Raw genomic sequence first — 19216 nt, 5'->3', positions numbered from 1 at the left:
TACACAGACACGTCTAATTGTACTGCCCGGAAATGGGCTTAGCACACCAAGAGACCCTTGGGATGTTTGAAAAGGTGCCCTAGTTAATCAAGTTAATTAACAGCCAATTGAATAACTTATTAATTTATGAGACTATCACCATCTTTAGAGGGCAGCTTCACCAGCATCTCTGACCATAGTAACATGCGATACATGCAAATAGCTCAAAAAGCTTGATGCGAACAATGTTAAAAGAAGAAAGGGAATGAGAGATGACATTGGGATTGTGTAAGGCCATAAGCACAAGAAGGTATCCGAATGTGTAACTATGCATGTTAGGAGAGGTGAAAGAGAAAAAGTTTTTTAATTTTTCATAACAAAGAACCCAAAAAAAACCCTCTTATTTATTATATAACTGTTATCTGGCCTTGAAAATCTATGTTACATTGTCATTTTTAGGACAACATAGTGTCAATTTGGATCCTGGCCACACAGTAAATCCTGGATACAAAGGCTCTGTGAACTCACAATGCACTTTGTAGAGAGGAATCATTTTTTCAGCTATGCTGTAGAAGGACAGTGTCCCAGCATCGTAATCAACAAAGATGCCGATCCTGGTGGAGTTGTTCAATTTGGGGATGTACGTTTCTTTGCCGTGATGTCTAAAGGCATATCTAAATGGTGAGCAGTACACCCTCCACGACTGATCACTGCAACCAAACCAGCAGTCGTTGTGGCCACCCTTCCGGCGGATGCTTTTATATGAGACAGCAACGTTAACACCATTTACACCACTCCACTCCACTTCCCAATAAAAACGTCCACAAACGGGCTGCTCACACAACACTTGGGGCCAGTCGAACCTCTCTGGATGATCTGGGTAAGGCAGGTCCTGGTCATAGTTGGATACTACTCGGTTGTTGTCGGATAGGCTGAGGCGCCTGTACGCTGTGTTGGGATCCACGGTTAACTCGCAATAATCTGTTGATAAAGCACAAGACTGTTGTTTAATGGATAAAGACTCCCATGAGTAAAAATAAAACTATTTTAAATATTTAAAAATGTTTCTGTTTTAGCCTTGTGATGTAGAGGTTACTGATTATAGGTTAATTATAACTTGGGTTTAGGTTTAGGTATAACTTTATGTTGCTGCATACATAATTGTGTCAGTGGAAGTGTGTGCATGTGTATGTGTGTGTTCATTTTGTCAGAATGACTCACACTGCAGGACCTCATCTCTCGTCATGGGTGTAATGATTTGAATTTGCTTCACTATTGAAAAAAAAAAACAGAAAAAATTAATATGCAATACATATTGTGTGTGCGCATGTGTTTTTTATACATAATTACTGAGTGTGTTCTTATTCAGTTCATTTTTCTATTTAATGTTTAAGCTTATGCCCTTCAGTTTATGTCTATTTTCCTTATTTAAAAAAAAGGTTTAAGAATAAACATACTAGGAAATGACTAGTCTGTAGGCATTTCAAAGATACAAAGACATTTTAACAGAAATGCTATAATTTTGTGATGCTATAAGGAGTGTTTTAACAATTTGTAAGAGAGCGTTATTAGGGGAACTACTGTATAAAGATAGTAAATTCAAATAAAGTGATTTGAGTAATACCTCTGTTTTTTATTTTCTCCATGCAATCTTCACAAAAATCTTCCAAATGCTTCTTCAGTTCAGTTAAAGACTTTGCTACTTCCTCAAAGGAGTGTGTGGAGCTAACAGAGATGGTGGGTAAATCAGGAGACCCAACTGTGGCAGTGAGTATCGCATAACGCTACAAACAAGAAAACAAGAAGAAATTGCAGTCTTTAATTATATGTTTCTTGATACAGAGCCACATCCAGCTGAGGACTTTTACACAAGTTGGTTTTCTGAAAAAAGTCCAATACCTGCAGAAAGTGAATGTGATCCTCTGTTAGAGAGAGCTCCTGCAGCTCTTCATCTTGCCTCTGAAGCTCAGCGATTTCCTCTTCTAGTTGTTTCAGGAAGTTTTCAGCTCGCTTTACTGCAATGTTCTCCTGAGCTCGAATTAGGTCGTGGATCTCTGATCGTTTTTTCTCAATAAAGCAAATAATCTCGGTGAAGGTCTTGTCATTCTTCTCCAGCACCACTTGTGCAGACTGCTGGACACGCATGCACACATGCACACAGTTGAACCAGATCATCAGTTTTATCCAATCATATTATATTATCCATGGTTTTAGAATAGTTGTAACTTTAAAGTTTATTTATTTAGTTTATTCATTCATTCATCTTCATTAAAACTTTATCTTTGTTCAGGATGTGGTGAATCCAGGGCATAACACTAAGGAACAAAGTTGGAGAATTAACCCTAAATAGGACAACAAGTACATCACATGTCTCCATAAACATATACATTCATATATTCATTCATACCCTAATGTAACCAGCTTGATTAATGACCCTCTCTTCATTATCAGCAATCCTCAGTGGGCTTACACTTGGGCACAAAACTTTTTCTTTTTTGTAGGTCAGATCTAGAAAAGACTTTGTTGTTTTTCTTTCATGCTCCTACCTTGTGAGACTCCACAGCTTTCAGCAGTTCCCCAAGCTCCCTTGTCCTTTCCATGATCCTCTGCTGTGATTTCATCTTTGCTTCACCCAGCTGATTCTATTAAACAGTTGGGTAGTCTAGTCAAACTCTAGTTAATATTAAATATGAGATATTTACATGATGTTTTAATTAATCCATTAGCAAGCTATGTTGAATTAGTCACACATATAACCAGCAAATGATTTACAGTGAATGAAAAATGTTTACTTAATTTTTAATACATTTTATCACACTTTTAATAGTTATCCAGATATTTCAACCATTAATTAAGATTTTGATACATTATTATTATTATTATTATTATTATTATTATTATTATTATTATTATTATTATTATTATTATTATATTTCACCGTCAGATATGAATGCAGTATATCTATATTTTCACATAAGTATAAATATAATTTTTTTCAGCATGAGATATGATTGCAGTACCGTCATATTATATTACTCAGTGAGGGTTGTCACTGATTTGCTGGCTGTCAATGCTCATGTGATTTTCTAGCTCAGACCTTACTGCTAAGTGTGTTTGTGTGTGTTTTCATACTCAAATTACACAGAAGCTATTCCTGTCAAATTTATTTTTGACACCTCTCATTATAAAACAAGAGCCTGTATCACACACCAATAGCCAGTTCAGCTGGAAGAAATTGAAATTTAGAAGACTTTAAACCTGTTTTGACCCTGAGTATGACAGCATTAAGGTCCTCCAGTGTACACTTATATGCTATTTTTATAACTTTATTAAATATCATTAATTAAACCCTTTGTAATATTAACTCCATGCTTTCAAATTTTGTATTATTAGATGTAATTGCAAAATAGTTCATTTTCATTACTGACCTGTTTCTCTGTTCTTTCTTCTGAAGCAGACACAATTCTATGTCCCTTGTGATCATCCACTGTACACGTAAGACAGATGCACTGCTGATCCAAGCAGCAGAAAACCTCTAGCGGCTTGTCGTGCCTGGAGCAGATCTGGTCCTGGAGAAACCCTGTGGCGTTCATTACTTTATGGTGCTGCCCTGAGTGTAGTTTCTCGTGGAGATCAAAATGAGTAGGACAGTAGGAATCCAAACACACCAGACAAGACTTGATAGCTTTTTTTTTCTTTCCAAAGCAAGGACCACACTCCACATAGCCAAATGCGGCATAATTCTTACATCTGTTTGTCATGTCCAAGAATCTTGACATTTTTCTTTTAAATTACCAGGACTAAAGCTCTAGTGCACACAGAGAACTTAAATATCACACCCAGTGACTGATAAGGAAGTGGAGGAGATAAGTCTAAATTGCTTGAGGAGAGAGTAGAGGAGGGGGGGAAAGGAGATGGAGATTAAATTTCACCCAGTCAGCATTAAGATATAAATAAAACTGAAGACAGACATCTATCCATACTACAGCACATAGCTGTGCTTAGCAGTGAATGTCGGGCATTAAGGAAGGTGTCAGTATGGCAGCCTGCTTCATGTTGCTTAATACTTCAGAGTTATTTGATCCGTCTCCCCATATTACTTTCGGCAATGGTGAATTTAATTGGGACTGAGTTCACTAGATGGTTTTAACAAATTATTAAACATTATGATCATGAATATAAGTTTGAAAATTAGTAACATTATAACTGCTACAGTATAACAGTTATAATGTTAAGTAGCAGATTAGGGTGCAGACTAGCAATGACAGAGTGAGTGTATTTAAAAATAACATTACACAACTATGATTCCCCTACTCCTTCATTGTCACATTTTTCAACTGTAGCAGAAGAAGAGATTCTAAACGTCATCCAATCTTGTAATACTACCACCTGCCTACTGGATATATTCCCTACCACTATGCTCCAGACCATCTCACAAGACCACCTGCCTTTCATCACCACAATAGATGGATCCATAGCATCTGGTCATGTACTGGCTACCATCAAGAGACCAAAGATTATTCCTATCCTGAGGAAAATTGCTCTGCACAGTCAAACACGAGACTCTCTTGTCCACCATCTGGAATCTTGGAATTCAAGATTTGCTTCCTACCTGGATGGCTGCTCATATCAGGTAACATGAAGGGGATTGACATCTCCATGCAGGCTCTAAATTGGTTTCTCACAAGGTTCAATGCTTGGTCTGCTCCTTTTCTCCCTCTATATTCACTTTCTTGGTAAAGTTATATTCTCACATAGGTTCTCTTACCACGGCTTCTTCTTTCCTCCTTCAGACACCTCGGGGTTTGCTCAGATCTCAGAATGTCTGGCAGACATATCATCATAGATTACAGCTCATCAGCTGAAACTCAACCCCAGCAAAACTGATCTGCTGATCATCCTAGGTGATTCATCGCCTGGTCTGGATCATGCGATATCCCTTCACAATGATCTGATCTACCCTTTGGCCACTTCTCGCAACCTTGGAGTATCCATGAACAAACAAGCTAATGTGACATGCTTATGTCGTTTTTTTCTCTACATCACAAGGCTTCTGCCACTTTTATCCATCCACTGTAAATGATCCATAATGCAACATAACTTGTTTTCAACCTGTTTAAGTTCTCTCACACCACCCCACTGCTGCGCTGTGTCGATGTAAAGCACTTTTGTATATTGTTCTGCCTAAGAGTGCCTGCCAAATGCCATAAATGTAGATGGAACCTGTAAAAAAAAAAGAATCCAGCTTTTAATTCAATTTACTGTAATTTAGTTAAATTAAATTAAATTAAATTTATTTATTGAATACTTTTAAAAATCAGCTATACATAAATCCAGATATAGATTTAAATTTGTGCCTAAAAAGCAAAGCATATGAGCATATGAAGGAACAAACTCAAAACGAATAATTTTCTGACTGACACCAGATGTGTCAAGTGCAGATTTTTTTAGTGTTGACACAGGCAAACAAATTCAAATCAAAAGGCGAAATGAGACGATTAAAAAAAAGAATGATCTTTCGAAGGATTTCTTACAATGTAATTATCATTCAATAATGTTGAAGAACATTTCTATGCAAGTAAGTAATACATTTATGCATTTATAGCATTTCTTATGACAGAATGTATCATGGAATGGTATATAAGCTGTATCAAGTCCAATTACAAGGTTATATAATGGAACTGAATTACTATCCAAGAGAACACAGACACATACAAATGAATAAGACTGTAAGCATCATTAGGCATCTAGCCTAAGCAGCATTCAATTTGTCATCAGGCCCCCCAGCATAACAGAGCTATATACCGGTTTGCACAGTTCTTAAACAGCCATATCTCACAACTGAACCTATTTAAGGACAGAACCTAAAAAAACAATAACACTATGAATGGGCTAAATGCCACAGATTGACTCAGGATTGCAATTCATGACTCTTTAATGTATGCCTTTTTTTGTAGCATCAGCCTGTCCTAGCACACAGGTGGTGGAATGAACTTATGAACTTATAATCTTTTTTATGAACTTTTTTCAAGTTGTCTCTATGTCTGTACACGGCATTGGGGTTAGCTATCTCAGAGCAAATTTGTCCAGTGAAACTACCAGTGATGGAATGCAGTGGTCTACTTGGGCATGCAATTACATCCAATTGGTTTGGCACCCAAAATACTCACATAAATCTATAGTTTGTCATGAGCAGAAAGTTGAGTAGAGAGAAAGGCATTTATCAAAGTAAAGTATTTATACTAAATACTAAATCTGAAATCTGAAACTTTTTGACTTTGTTCAATTAAAAGGATTTATATAACACAACCAAAAAGTATTTCCAAAAACAGTAATGACTTTATTTTAACCAATAAAATTATAAAGCTTGCATCACCTACATTTAACAACCGCATATTTTATACCAGATACATTGTGCAAATTCCAGAATACAATGTATGTAGATTAATGAATCTCATTTATCTCAAACACACAACAGTCTCATGCATAAATTGGTACCCATCCAGATACCGGACATTTGTCAGAGAAGGAGATTTGGTTATACATGTTGCCCTTATTCAAAGAATCTTACATTTATCTCATTTATTCATCTGAGCAGTTGAAGGTTAAGGATCTTGCCCAAGTCCATCAAAGACAATTTGTTAGTCCTTTAAGTTCAACTCACAACTTTCCAAACAGTAGTCCAGCATATTCACTACTGCACGACCACTTCCTGAGCTAAACAACTCTTCCCACGAATATGAGTAGTTTGATATTATTTTTAAAGAAAGTGTTTAGATCTATGTATGCTCCTTTGTATTATATTACATATTAAAATAAAGTATAATAAATATGGACTAGGGGGGCACGGCTTAGTGGGTAGCACGTTCGCCTCACACCTCTAGGGTCGGGGTTCGATTCCCGCCTCCGCCTTGTGTGTGCGCAGAGTTTGCATGTTCTCCCCGTGCCTCGGGGGTTTCCTCCCCCAGTCCAAAGATATGCATGGTAGGTTGATTGGCATCTCTGGGAAATGAGAGTGTGTGTGTGCCCTGCGATGGGTTGGCACTCCGTAAAGGGTGTATCATGCCTTGATGCCCGATGACACCTGAGATAGGCACAGGCTCCCCGTGACCCGAGGTAGTTCGGATAAAGCGGTAGAAAATGAGTGAGTGAGTGATAAATATGTACTACACCTTTGCTGGTTTTACAATTTATAAGAATATTCACTGATTGAAAGAATACTCATTTGATTTTTTTAAAGGAACATATATCCAAACTTTAAAAAAAAAAAAAATCCAACATATATATCCAACATATATATCCAACATATATCCAAACTCCCCTCCTTGAACCGCCACTTTATTGTGGTGGAGGGGTTTGCGTGCCTGAATGATCCTAGGAGCTATGTTGTCTGGGGCTTTTTGCCCCTGGTAGGGTCTCCCAAGGCAAACAGGTCCTGGGTGACAGGCCAGACAAAGAGCGGTTCAAAAAAAACCCCTTATGAGAAAATTTAAAGCAAGGTCCGTGACGTCGCCCGGTAAGGCGCAACCGGGGCCCCGCCCTGGAGCCAGGCCCGGGGTTGGGGCTCGCATGCGAGCGCCTGGTGGCCGGGTCTTGCCCCACGGGGCCCGGCCGGGCTCAGCCCGAAAGAGCAACGTGGGGCCGATCTCCTGTGGGCCCACCACCTGCAGGAGAAACCGTAAGGGGCCGGTGCAATGTGGATTGGGTGGCAGTCGAAGGCGGGGGCCTCGGCGACCCAATCCCCAGACACGGAATCTGGCACTAGGGACATGGAATGTCACCTCGTTGGGGGGGGACGAGCCTGAGCTGGTGCGGGAGGTTGAGAGATACCGAATAGATATAGTTGGGCTCACCTCCACACACAGCTTGGGCTCTGGAATCCAACTCCTTGAGAGAGGCTGGACTCTCTACTACTCTGGAGTTGCCCATGGTGAGAGGCGGCGGGCTGGTGTGGGCTTGCTCATAGCCCCCCAGCTCAGCAACCATGTGTTGGAGTTCACCCCGGTGAATGAGAGGGTCGTTTCCCTGCACCTTCGGGTAGGGGATAGGTCTCTCACGGTTATTTGTGCTTACGGGCCAAATGGCAGTGTAGAGTACCCGACCTTCTTGGCGTGTCTGGAGGGGGTGCTGGAAAGTGCTCCGACCAGGGAATCCGTTGTTCTACTGGGGGACTTCAACGCTCACGTGGGCAGTGACAGTGAAGGGCGTGATTGGGAGGAACGGTCCCCCCGACCTGAACCCGAGTGGTGTTCTGTTATTGGACTTCTGTGCTAGTCACAATTTGTCCATAACGAACACCATGTTCAAGCATAAGGGTGTCCATCAGTACACATGGCACCAGGACACCCTAGGTCGGAAGTCGATGATCGACTTTGTGGTTGTTTCATCTGACCTCCGGCCGCATGTCTTGGACACTCGGGTAAAGAGAGGGGCGGAGCTGTCAACTGATCACCACCTGGTGGTGAGCTGGATCCGATGGCGGGGGAGGAAGTTGGACAGACTTGGCAGACCCAAACGTACTGTGAGGGTCTGCTGGGAACGTTTGACAGAGTCTCCGGTCAGAGAGATCTTCAACTCCCACCTCCGGCAGAACTTCAACCAGATCCCAAGGGAGGTTGGAGACATTGAGTCCGAGTGGACCATGTTCTCCGCCTCCATTGTCGACGCGGCCGCTCGGAGCTGTGGCCGTAAGGTCTCCGGTGCCTGTCATGGTGGCAATCCCCGAACCCGGTGGTGGACCCCGGAAGTAAGGGATGCCGTCAAGCTGAAGAAGGAGTCCTATTGAGCCTGGTTGGCTCGGGGGACTCCGGAGGCAGCTGATAGGTACCGACGGGCCAAGCGAGCTTCAGCACGGGTGGTTACGGAGGCAAAAACTCGGGTCTGGGAGGAGTTCGGTGAGGCCATGGAGAAGGACTATCGGTTGGCCTCGAAGAAATTCTGGCAAACCATCCGGTGCCTCAGGAGGGGGAAGCAGTGCCCTGCCCACACTGTTTACAGCGGGAGTGGGAATCTGCTGACTTCCTCGGACGGTGGAAGGAATACTTCAAGGTTCTCCTCAACCCCACCGACATGTCTTCCACTGAGGAAGCAGAGGGCGGGGGCTCAGTTGTGGACTCGTCGATTCCCCAAGCTGAGGTCACTGAGGTAGTTGAGAAGCTCCTCAGTGGCAAGGCACCGGGGGGTGGATGAGATCCGCCCTGAGTACCTCAAGTCTCTGGATGTTGTGGGGCTGTCTTGGTTGACACGCCTCTGCAACATCGCATGGAGGTTGGGGACAGTGCCTCTGGACTGGCAGACTGGGGTGGTGGTCCCTCTGTTTAAGAAGGGGGACCGGAGGGTGTGTTCCAACTATAGGGGGATCACACTCCTCAGCCTCCCCGGAAAAGTCTATGCCAGGGTACTGGAGAGGAGAATTCGGCCGATAGTCGAACCTCGGATTCAGGAGGAACAATGCGGGTTTCGTCCCGGTCATGGAACACTGGACCATCTCTATACCCTCGCCAGGTTGCTGGAGGGTTCATGGGAGTTTGCCCAACCAGTTCACATGTGTTTTGTGGATCTGGAGAGGGCTTTCGACTGTGTCCCTCGTGGTGACCTGTGGGGGGTGCTCTGGGAGTATGGGGTCCGGGGCCCTCTGTTAAGGGCTGTCCGGTCCCTATATGACCGGAGCAGGAGTTTGGTTCGCATTGCCGGCAGTAAGTCAGACTTTTTCCCGGTGCATGTTGGACTCCGGCAGGGCTGCCCTTTGTCACCGGTCCTGTTCATTACTTATATGGACAGGATTTCTAGGCACAGTATGGGGCCGGAGGGAGTCCGGTTTGGGGACCACAAGATTTCGTCTCTGCTTTTTGCAGATGATGTTGTCCTGCTGGATTCCTCAAATCAGGACGTTCAGCATGCACTGGGACGGTTTGCAGCCGAGTGTGAAGCGGCGGGGATGAGAATCAGCACCTCCAAATCCGAGGCCATGGTTCTCAGTCGGAAAAGGGTGGCTTGCCCCCTTCAGGTTGGTGGGTCATGACCGGTTGGTGGGTCATGACCTTTGGGTCATGACCGAAGGGACAAGATCCCGGATACAGGCGGCCGAGATGAGTTTCCTCCGCTGGGTGGCTGGGCGCTCCCTTAGAGATAGGGTGAGGAGCTCGGTCACTCGGGAGGAGCTCAGAGTAGAGCCGCTGCTCCTCCACATCGAGAGGAGTCAGCTGAGGTGGCTCGGGCATCTGTTTCGAATGCCTCCTGGACGCCTCCCTGGAGAGGTGTTCCGGGCATGTCCAACTGGGAGGAGGCCCCGGGGAAGACCTAGGACACGCTGGAGGGACTATGCCTCTCGGCTGGCCTGGGAACGCCTCAGTATTCCCCCGGAAGAGCTGGAGGAAGTGTCTGGGGAGAGGGAAGTCTGGGCATCCCTGCTTAGACTGCTGCCCCCGCGACCCGGCCCCGGATAAGCGGTAGAAGATGAATGGATGGATGGATATATCCAAACTTTGTTTGTTATTTATGTGGGGGGAAATGATTTGCCTGTGAATTTGTGTGTGATTTGTTTCTTGCGTTAGATGTAGCATGCTGCTTTAGGGTACAATAAGATTTGTTTCCCCAGAAGGTTGCAAGAAATATATATATATGGGGTATAAGACTATATATACCTAACACATGTTGTATTACAGTGATGATACCAGAAGTAGCTAACTAGAAAGTTTGATCTAATAGAAATATTCTGTGTGTATATATATATAAAATATATATATATATTTTGGTTTTTGGGCATTAAAGCTATTGACATAGGTACAGTGCAGGTGGAATCTATATGCTGAGATTTTAATAAGTAATCTGAGCATACAAATCCAAAATTGTGAGACAGTGAGAACAAACAGGAAACAGCAGAAAATAGCAAATAGCGTGGCAACAAATCGAAATATACACAAAGACAAAAAACAGGAAAACTTGGTTATACACGGAAACCAAACAAGATCAGTAGAAAAAAAGCTTGTAATGCAGGTAAAATGAGAGAACTATGAGTGTGAGGCATACAAGGCCCAAAGACAGTAAGTGAAACTGCATTACCCTGAAGTGTCAATATTTGGGCAAGGGTTCACTCTGGTGGTGAGGTGAGTAAGGTGCGCCTGATGTCGTTACATGCTTGCTGTGATTGTGTACCATTTACTTTAAGACTTATGTCAATATATTTTAATTTGAACAAAGACAAGTACTTTGAAAATGTACATTTTCTATTTATTTCTTGATCTTTGATTCTGTCAGTCTGCTAGTTTTATACTGGATAGAAGTCATGTCATTGTCTAAACAGTACATGATTATCTTATGTAATAAAATAAAGAATAATGACTCACTAAATCACACTCTTGATGCATGATTTTTAATAGCTGGTGCTTAAGACAGACATTGCAATAATCCAGTGGAGTAGACAAATCATATATTTATTAACTCTCCCCGTAAATGCACCAGTTTACAAGCCCTCTTCAGTGAATCAAATGCCCAGAAATATTATACATGTTCAAATTTAAATAGTAAACACTGGGTAAAATAAAAAATGGTAGTGTAATTTAAGCCAAATGTATGACAGCTATGTCAAATAGCAATATAAACTATTGTTTATCCCAGCAACAAAAATTGTTCTTGCTGATGACTAGAGCATGTTCTCAATAATTTAATAAAAGGTAGCTCTGTGTCTGTGTGTGTGTGTGTGTGTGTGTGTGTGTGTGTGTGTGTGTGTGTGTGTGTGTGTGTGTGTGTGTGTGTGTGTGTGTGAGAGAGAGAGAGAGAGAGAGAGAGAGAGAGAGAGAGAGAGAGTATTGTGAATAAAATTTAAATTATAAATAATAAATTAGTTTAGCTATTTATCTATAATTATTAATAAGCATAATAAACAACACACTGTCTCAAACATCTTCAACTCATTCATGTTCTTGTAAAGATTCAAATCAATCAAACTTCTTGATTTAATTAGCCTAGATCCTTCTGGCACCACAGTCAGTGCCTTGTGCAATCTTGTTCTTTCGTCTCAGGTATATCGCCATTTTTGCCTGACTAAAGATAAATCAGTTGACACTTTCACCTGTTTTCCTAACATATTTAAAACCAAGAATAAAACAATGAAAAGTAAAATGAAAATTAAAAGACCTTTCAATGCTCCATAAAAACACAATCTTTTCAATTGTAATCTGGAGCAGTAGATAAAAGCATGAAAAACAGTTTCTTCCTGTGAACAGAATGGACAATCATGTGCAACTTCAGGGTTTAAAATAGAAATAAATGTTCACAAAGATAACACAAAGTAAAATCCTCCATTGGATGTTGCAGCTTTTTTGGTTAACTGTGGTTTGTACAATGCAGAGACAGTCACACTGGAAATGTCCTATTTTCTATACTAAGCCTCCTGGCAGGCTGCCCATCTCCCCTCTTCCAAACTAAAATGGCTTCATTTTTTCCCTACTTGACCTTAGCTGATAATAAAATCTCAAAGTATTTTAAATATCAATTAACCCATTGACATCATTCTGTGAGGTTACCATAACTACTAGCTCATCTGAGTATGCTGAGAGACATAGTGAAGCATTGCTGTGTGGAATATTAAAACCAGAAAGATGACATCTGAGTTTATTTAAAAGAGGTTAAATTGATAGATAGTACAGCATGCCTGACAGAACAGTCTTGTCTTATACCTCTGTACACTCTAAAAGGGCACATAGACCACTGTTAACCTTCAGTACACTCTCAATTTCACTGTACAACACCTTGATCATAGCTATAAAACCTGGGTGGAACCTGAAGGTTTCTAGAACCTTCCACATATATTCATGCTCAACCTGGTCAAATGCCTTTTCCTGATCTAGAAATATTGGAACAGTCTTTAAGCCCAATAGATGGCAGATGCCCAAATCCTGCCCTATTACTGCCCAGAACACCCTGTAGAACTCTACACGGAGACCATCTATCCCTGGCACCTGTATATTCTAAATGGTTTGGAGAGCCTTATGAAGCTCCTCCAGCTTTAGCTCCTTGTATAACTCCATTACCGCTTGCTCAGAGAGCATTGGCAGGTCCATGAGTAAGTTCTCCATCTGTGACCCTGACCAGTCACTGCTTACTGTTTGCTTGCAAACTTCAGTGGGCTCTGTTAAGAGATCCCTTGATTCTGCTCGCACAGCATGTATGAATCTCTTCTGTCCATTCTTTTGCTCTAAAGTGAGCGGACCAGTGCTCCTGTGCTGTCATGTCTAACAGGTCAAGTGTCAGTAGTGTCGCTGCTAGCAATCACATTTCTAAGCTTATCTAAAAAAAAAAAAACTCTCCATGGCATTGGTTGAAGTATAGACACAGATAAAAACTAAAACCTCATTTTAATAAAAAGCTTTCATTTTTAAAAGCCTCACATTTAAAATCTCTTCTACTGAATAAGAGCAAGGAATAAAATTGCGAGTAGCAACTCCACCACTGATTGATGTGTTGTGACTTAAAATCACCAACATTACTAGCTGGTGTTTTCAGGTGGTTGCTCTACACCTCTGTGCCTGTTTGGGAATGACCCCAGCAGGCTCAGGTACATCCTGCCCCTATGCTCAGAAACACCAACTAAAAGACACCAGCTGTTTGACCAGTGGGGACATTCGAGAATATTTTTTTTTTGTTAGTTTTCTAATTTTCTCAACACACACACACACACACACACACACACACACACACACACACACACACACACACACACACACACACACACACACTATGTGTAATATATCCGACATGTTTGAAAAGTCACCCGCTTCACGCGGTCTACAGGACACTAAAAGACACCAGCTGTTTGACCAGTGAGGACTTACATCCAATGGGGATGAATCAATTACTTCATCTGTAATAAAAGGAGGGACATTCGAGAAATTTTTTTTGTTAGTTTTCTAATTTTCTCAACACACACACACACACACACACTATGTGTAATATATCCGACATGTTTGAAAAGTCACCCGCTTCACGCGGTCTACACACCACACGCGTTCCTCCGCCGCGCATGCGCAGAGGCAGAGAGACAGAGAGAGACAGAGAGAGAGAGAGAGAGAGAGAGAGAGAGAGCGAGCAGCTAAATCGAATAGATTTCCAAGTTTACACAATCTCTGTGTAAACTTCGAAATGTATTCGATTCAGCTGCTTCCACTTGCTTTCCTCTTTTCTTTGCTTGCTTTTGTCCGCTTTTCCTTTACTCAGACCAAAACGGCAGGAATTACTAATTTATTATTGAAGGAGAGACACAGACGTCTTTTCTCCCTGCTGCTATTAGACTTTACAATCAAACCTGCTCCCAGTGAACCAGCCAACCATAATACACACTGGATGTCATTTTAAAAAGGTGCAATATTACCTGTGTGCAATATGTCTGTTAGTGTAACTACTTACTCATGGTCCTATTTTTCCTTCTTCTTTGTATTGTATTGTGTATATACTGTATATTATATTATGTTACATTTATATATATTTCTTTCTCTTTTCTGCTGTAACATAGAAATATTAAGGGTTAAACTCCCCCCTCTCCCCCCGCTCTCACTCTCCCCCTCCCCTCCCCTCCCCCTTTAGAATTTTAGAACTTTAGAACTAGTGTGTTGCGCCCAGTGGGAGTGTAGTGATGTCATAGTGATGTCAATGCCTTTATTTGTAATCTGGCTGTGAGAGAGAAAAGGGAGAGAGAGAGAGAGAGAGAGAGAGAGAGAGAGAGAGAGAGAGAGAGAGACTTAAGAGTGTGTCACAAGTCAAACTTAGAAGCAGAGTGAGTGAGTGAGTGAGAAAGCCACAGCTGCAAAGGCAAACATATCAAAACAAAAGCTGTCTCTGGGGGAGACAGAGAGGAAAAGGATACACGTAGAGATAGAGACAGGAGATAAACACGGAAGAAGCACTGGAATATTACACTATAGACATGGCAGTGACGGGAGAGGAAACAGAATCAGGTAAGAATTAAATAAGAGTATAATGTGTGCCATTTTTCCATCAGAAACACTAAAACGTTGTGTAATTGTATCGACCTCATGTTTGTATTAGATTAGTGACAGTCAGGTTTGACTCACGTTTTACTTCTTGGCTCTAAGATACCATCTACTTGTCCTTTTAAAGCCTGAACAGATCTGCAAGTCTTCTTTTAGCCCAGATTGCATTACATATGTTTTAAAGGTGTTCTGATTACATTAGAGAATATTGAATTAGAGAATAAAACCGATGAAATGCCTCTACCACACAAAAAAACAACATAGACACTGATTTAAACTTGTAGCAGAAACTGTTTACTAAATCAAGCACTCAAACCCACGAACCACAGAAAGACAGAGTAAGAAGAAAGAGGAAGGGAGGGAGGGAGGGAGGGAGAGGAGGTGTTGTGTGTTGACGTCAGTACATTTCCTGGAAACTAATAGCAGCAGCGCGTGGTGGGGAATGTGAGAGCAGTAAGGAAGTGAGACCGCGTGCATGAGAAAGGACGCACACAGTGACGTCAGAGTGATCAAACATACGCAAGTGCACACACACACAAATGCATGCAATGTAGTAAGACACTGTTCTGGGTCACAAGCTGTAAAATCATTTGTGCTGCTGATGTCATTGACCTTTTTGTTGTTGGAAGCATATTTTCCTTTCATGTTCAGCATGTTAGATTTTATGTTAAATGTCATGATTCTGACATTTCAGCTACTAACAGTATACTAACAGTTATATGAAATATGAACGATTCTTTTTTTGTATCACACCGAATGGATGGGAAGTAGCATTTTCTTCTTATAATGAGCTTAAGATTATTCTCTCAAGTATAACATATTATTATGGTAATAGGTATGAAATTTGTAAAAGGCGTTTTTTCAAATGACTGAAAATATCTGAGAAAATATATAACATCAAACTAAAGTATGAAAAAAAGTTTGAGTCAATTTCCCTAATGTACAGCATGGTGATTTTTGAGACACCCTGTAGAAATGCCTCAATTTGAATTAGGTTCATTTCAATAAACTTTAGAGAATGGGCCACATTTCAGAAAAGGATATAGGCAGTTGTGAACAAAAATGAAATCCACCGGATTGGAATTGCCACAGCAAACTTTCGGTGTTTCCCTCATGAAAGTACATATAATTGCCAGACAATTTTTTTTTTTCCAAAACCTGTTTAATTTCAATATGTTAGTTGAACCCTTTAAGGGAAACCAGTGCTTTACAGAACAACATACACGCAAGGATTCACATCTAGGGCCGAATCTGCCAATCCACCCACCAGCAAGGTTTGAGAGCCTGAGGTAAACTCAGATACTTGGTGGAAACACACATACAGTACCCTAAGTTCAGGTTCAAACTGGAACCCTGGAGTTACGAGGTGCTTATGCAACTCCTGTAGCTAATAAGGACAATAATAACTGATAAGTATTACAACTGTTTTGGTTTATAACTTTGCACTGCTTAATTCTCTAATCTGTAGGAGTGGACTAATTTTCTGTAACATTATGGCTCTGACAGTAGTTCAAGGTGTCACATGATATGATATGTTTATAGTAGTGCACACTTGCTGTATGTTATCTCTTCTACAGTAACAGCTGGATGGTCCACAAAATTCAATGAACAAAAATAAAGAAAATGTGTTGCTAATATGTGTAAAAATTTATAAGATGATGTTTATGATAGGGAAGATTATGAATATTTTAGACAACATATAGTGTTGAAAATGTATTGAATATTAGATGTCAGTGTATCAGTGAGTCAATGTGTATTTGAGGAAAACAAGAGGACAGAGGAGGACTCTGCTGTAACATGAAAATCAGTATGGCCCATCATGTGTTATTTATTTATCCTTGTTAATAAACTGACAAATCAAGTCATAGCTGCAACTTATGTCTGTCTGGTACGCAAAAACAGATTTTTTGTTTGTAGCCATTTTATTTTCTTTCTTTTGGTCATTCTTGTGCCCAAGGATTGTCTCATGTGGGATTTTACCAAGAGGCATAAATGTGTTTGATTTTTTTAAAGGTTTCTTTAGTAGCATGTTGAGACACATTAGTTTTAAAATTGCTTTGTTTTAATCTATATAGATTTTTAAAAATCTGTTTATGACAAATTCATACATTTTTTGTGTTTGTGTTTCTGGTTGGTTTTGCATATAGCAGCTACAGGAGACATGCCTGCATATCAGATGCGGTCCACATCATCAGGGATTCCACAGGGTATGGTCATGTCTGCATCGCCGAGGGCAATCCACAGTCCTGAGCAACAAACAGAGGAGGCCACACGCAAGCGAGAGGTTCGCCTATTGAAGAACCGGTATGAAATTTATTTGTGTTTTTAATGTTTGAATTAATGTTCTGCGTAGACTTCTTCAAAATATTATGTGTTTAATGCATGTGTTTTTGTGTGGTACACAGACAGGCAGCACGAGAGTGCCGTCAGAAGAAGAAAGAATATGTGAAGTGTCTGGAGAATCGCGTTGCTGTGCTAGAAAACCAGAACAAAACACTAATAGAGGAACTCAGAGCTCTCAGAGACATTTATTGCCACAAGCCTGAGTAACATATACACACTTGCACACACATGCACAATTAATCGCATGCTTATAGATTGATCCTTAAACGGCAACAGAGATTTAAAGACTGTCTAGAATCAGAAATAGCTTCTGCTTGTGAATGATCTGAATCACTTTTTATTTGTTGTATTTTTGTTGCTTTATTTCCTATTCTATATATTCATAAGAAAGAAAAACATTATGGTTGTATTGAATTTAATGCTATTCTTGACATTCCTGTATTTTCTTTTGTGAGTGAAGAGCAATGTATGTAGTTATTACATGTCATTACTAAACATGGAGCACTTTAAAGCCAAATTATTCCTGCCAAATTGGAAGTGATTATTGGGGTGTGTTGAAGCAGTCACCTAATAACCTACCATGTTCTTACTCAATGGATATTTATCTATTTATATTTGATCCTGAAAGTGAAATAAAGTTTGAATATATACAGTATACTTTTTTGGCTTTAATTGAAAAAGTGAAAGCAAAGTTTATAAATCCCCTTATAGTTTTAAAAATGCTTGTTTTTTTTTTTTTTTTTAAATAAAATCTTGAAATACATATGCCTTTTGAGCTATGACTGATATGAGATAACTATGTGTGGCCTTTGTAAATAGTTATTTGTTTGTTGTCGATGTGTTCTATTCCCTTTATCTACTTTTTGTCTCTGCTTCCTACTGCCAGATTGTGACCTCTAATACGTTGTCTAGTGAACAATAAATGCATTATGGATTTTTTCTGAAGAACATTTCTATACTGTAGGTCTACAGCATTAATATATGAATTGCATGTATTCAGTGGCTCACTGTAACTTATCTGCCATTGGTTGGCCTGATGTCTGATGGTGCCAAAACTATTTTCAGGGTTTATACAGCTCCACACTCTTCAGGATTTTCTAAATAGTTGAATATTTAACTCTATCCCAGAGGTCCTTGATAACATAGCACTAAAAGGAATGCAGAAAGCAGAATTAACTAATTGGCTAGTTTTAATTTAACTCTGTACAGTTTTAAATGATCTAAACTGAAAACACTGTTAAATGAACTCCAATATGCAAAATAATTTCCATTAAGAACTTGTTTGTTTATTTATTTTTTGCAATCTCTTTTTCAATGCAATATGATGCTCAATTAAAACATTACAAATACTGATATACTGACTTTCGTCTGCAAAAGTGTATGAGCTTTTAATATCGCCTGTTTTAGAAAATTTAATCTCTGACATTTTTATAATACACCTTTACTCACTTTGTAGTACTAAAAATGCATGATGACGCTCATCAAAATTCTCTGTAAATAGCTTGTCTGTCAGTAGGTAAATGTTATCAACTGAAAGTAGATCACGTTATTGTTGACCACATTCTCTTCTCTGATGGTAAATTGGCACATACTCGTTATGTTTGAAAGCCGGAGTACCCGGAGGAAACTCCCGAAGCACGGGGAGAACATGCAAACTCCACACACAAAGCGGAGACGGGAATTGAACCTCGAACCTTGGAGGTGTGAGGCGAACGTGCTAACCACTAAGCCACTGTGCCCCCCTTCATTGACTTGATTATGTTTTTAATTTTTTTGAAGACTTCTTAAAGAACTTGTGCTTGGCCTCAAACCTCAAAAACCACATAGATAATAACGAGCCCATTTTCCTTGTAGCGTATAGGGAATGGGTCATAAAATGATACCTAAGTATCAAATTTGTATGTGGA

General features: G+C 40.5%; 2 protein-coding genes across 5 annotated transcripts; one reads left to right on the top strand and one right to left on the bottom strand.

Annotated features, from left to right (window-relative positions):
• Positions 1-324: 324 nt before the first annotated feature.
• On the bottom strand, positions 325-3783 carry LOC113637303 (tripartite motif-containing protein 16-like). 2 transcript variants are annotated; one of them, XM_047806401.1, is made up of 6 exons: positions 3408-3783; positions 2526-2621; positions 1879-2112; positions 1604-1763; positions 1201-1251; positions 325-960 (listed from the first exon to the last, which is right to left on the bottom strand). In XM_047806401.1, the coding sequence occupies exons 1-6, from the start codon at positions 3756-3758 to the stop codon at positions 416-418; spliced, it is 1437 nt and encodes a 478-aa protein (XP_047662357.1). In that variant the 5' UTR covers positions 3759-3783; the 3' UTR covers positions 325-415. The 2 variants fall into 2 exon arrangements, with proteins under 2 accessions (XP_047662357.1, XP_047662358.1); XM_047806402.1 differs by having other exon boundaries at positions 1879-2109.
• Positions 3784-14680: 10897 nt separating this feature from the next.
• Positions 14681-18072, top strand: LOC113637304 (cAMP-responsive element modulator-like). Of its 3 annotated transcripts, none has more exons than XM_027137904.2 (3): positions 14681-14930; positions 17117-17270; positions 17372-18072. In XM_027137904.2, exons 1-3 carry the CDS (start codon positions 14900-14902, stop codon positions 17514-17516), a joined length of 330 nt encoding a protein of 109 aa, XP_026993705.1. In that variant the 5' UTR covers positions 14681-14899; the 3' UTR covers positions 17517-18072. The 3 variants fall into 3 exon arrangements, with proteins under 3 accessions (XP_026993705.1, XP_026993706.1, XP_026993704.1); XM_027137905.2 differs by having other exon boundaries at positions 17098-17270; XM_027137903.2 differs by having other exon boundaries at positions 14683-14930; positions 17114-17270.
• Positions 18073-19216: the final 1144 nt, after the last annotated feature.

The sequence above is a fragment of the Tachysurus fulvidraco genome, chromosome 22 (genome assembly GCF_022655615.1).
Source record: "Tachysurus fulvidraco isolate hzauxx_2018 chromosome 22, HZAU_PFXX_2.0, whole genome shotgun sequence".
Taxonomy (NCBI): Eukaryota; Metazoa; Chordata; class Actinopteri; order Siluriformes; family Bagridae; genus Tachysurus; species Tachysurus fulvidraco.
Note: the sequence above shows the minus strand (reverse complement) of the source record. Positions and strands in the feature narration are given on the sequence as shown.

What these genes read in the sequence shown, in the direction of transcription:
- LOC113637304 (XM_027137903.2), top strand. Translation starts at nt 14,900, where the DNA reads ATGGCAGTGACGGGAGAGGAAACAGAATCAG. An exon ending in GGGAGAGGAAACAGAATCAG is followed by an intron (nt 14,931 to 17,113) that starts GTAAGAATTAAA and finishes TTTTGCATATAG; the next exon opens with CAGCTACAGGAGACATGCCT. An exon ending in GTTCGCCTATTGAAGAACCG is followed by an intron (nt 17,271 to 17,371) that starts GTATGAAATTTA and finishes TGTGGTACACAG; the next exon opens with ACAGGCAGCACGAGAGTGCC.
- LOC113637303 (XM_047806401.1), bottom strand. Translation starts at nt 3,758, where the DNA reads ATGTCAAGATTCTTGGACATGACAAACAGATGTAAGAATTATGCCGCA. An exon ending in AAGAAAGAACAGAGAAACAG is followed by an intron (nt 2,622 to 3,407) that starts GTCAGTAATGAA and finishes ACTGTTTAATAG; the next exon opens with AATCAGCTGGGTGAAGCAAA. An exon ending in GGAGAAAATAAAAAACAGAG is followed by an intron (nt 1,252 to 1,603) that starts GTATTACTCAAA and finishes TTTTTTCAATAG; the next exon opens with TGAAGCAAATTCAAATCATT.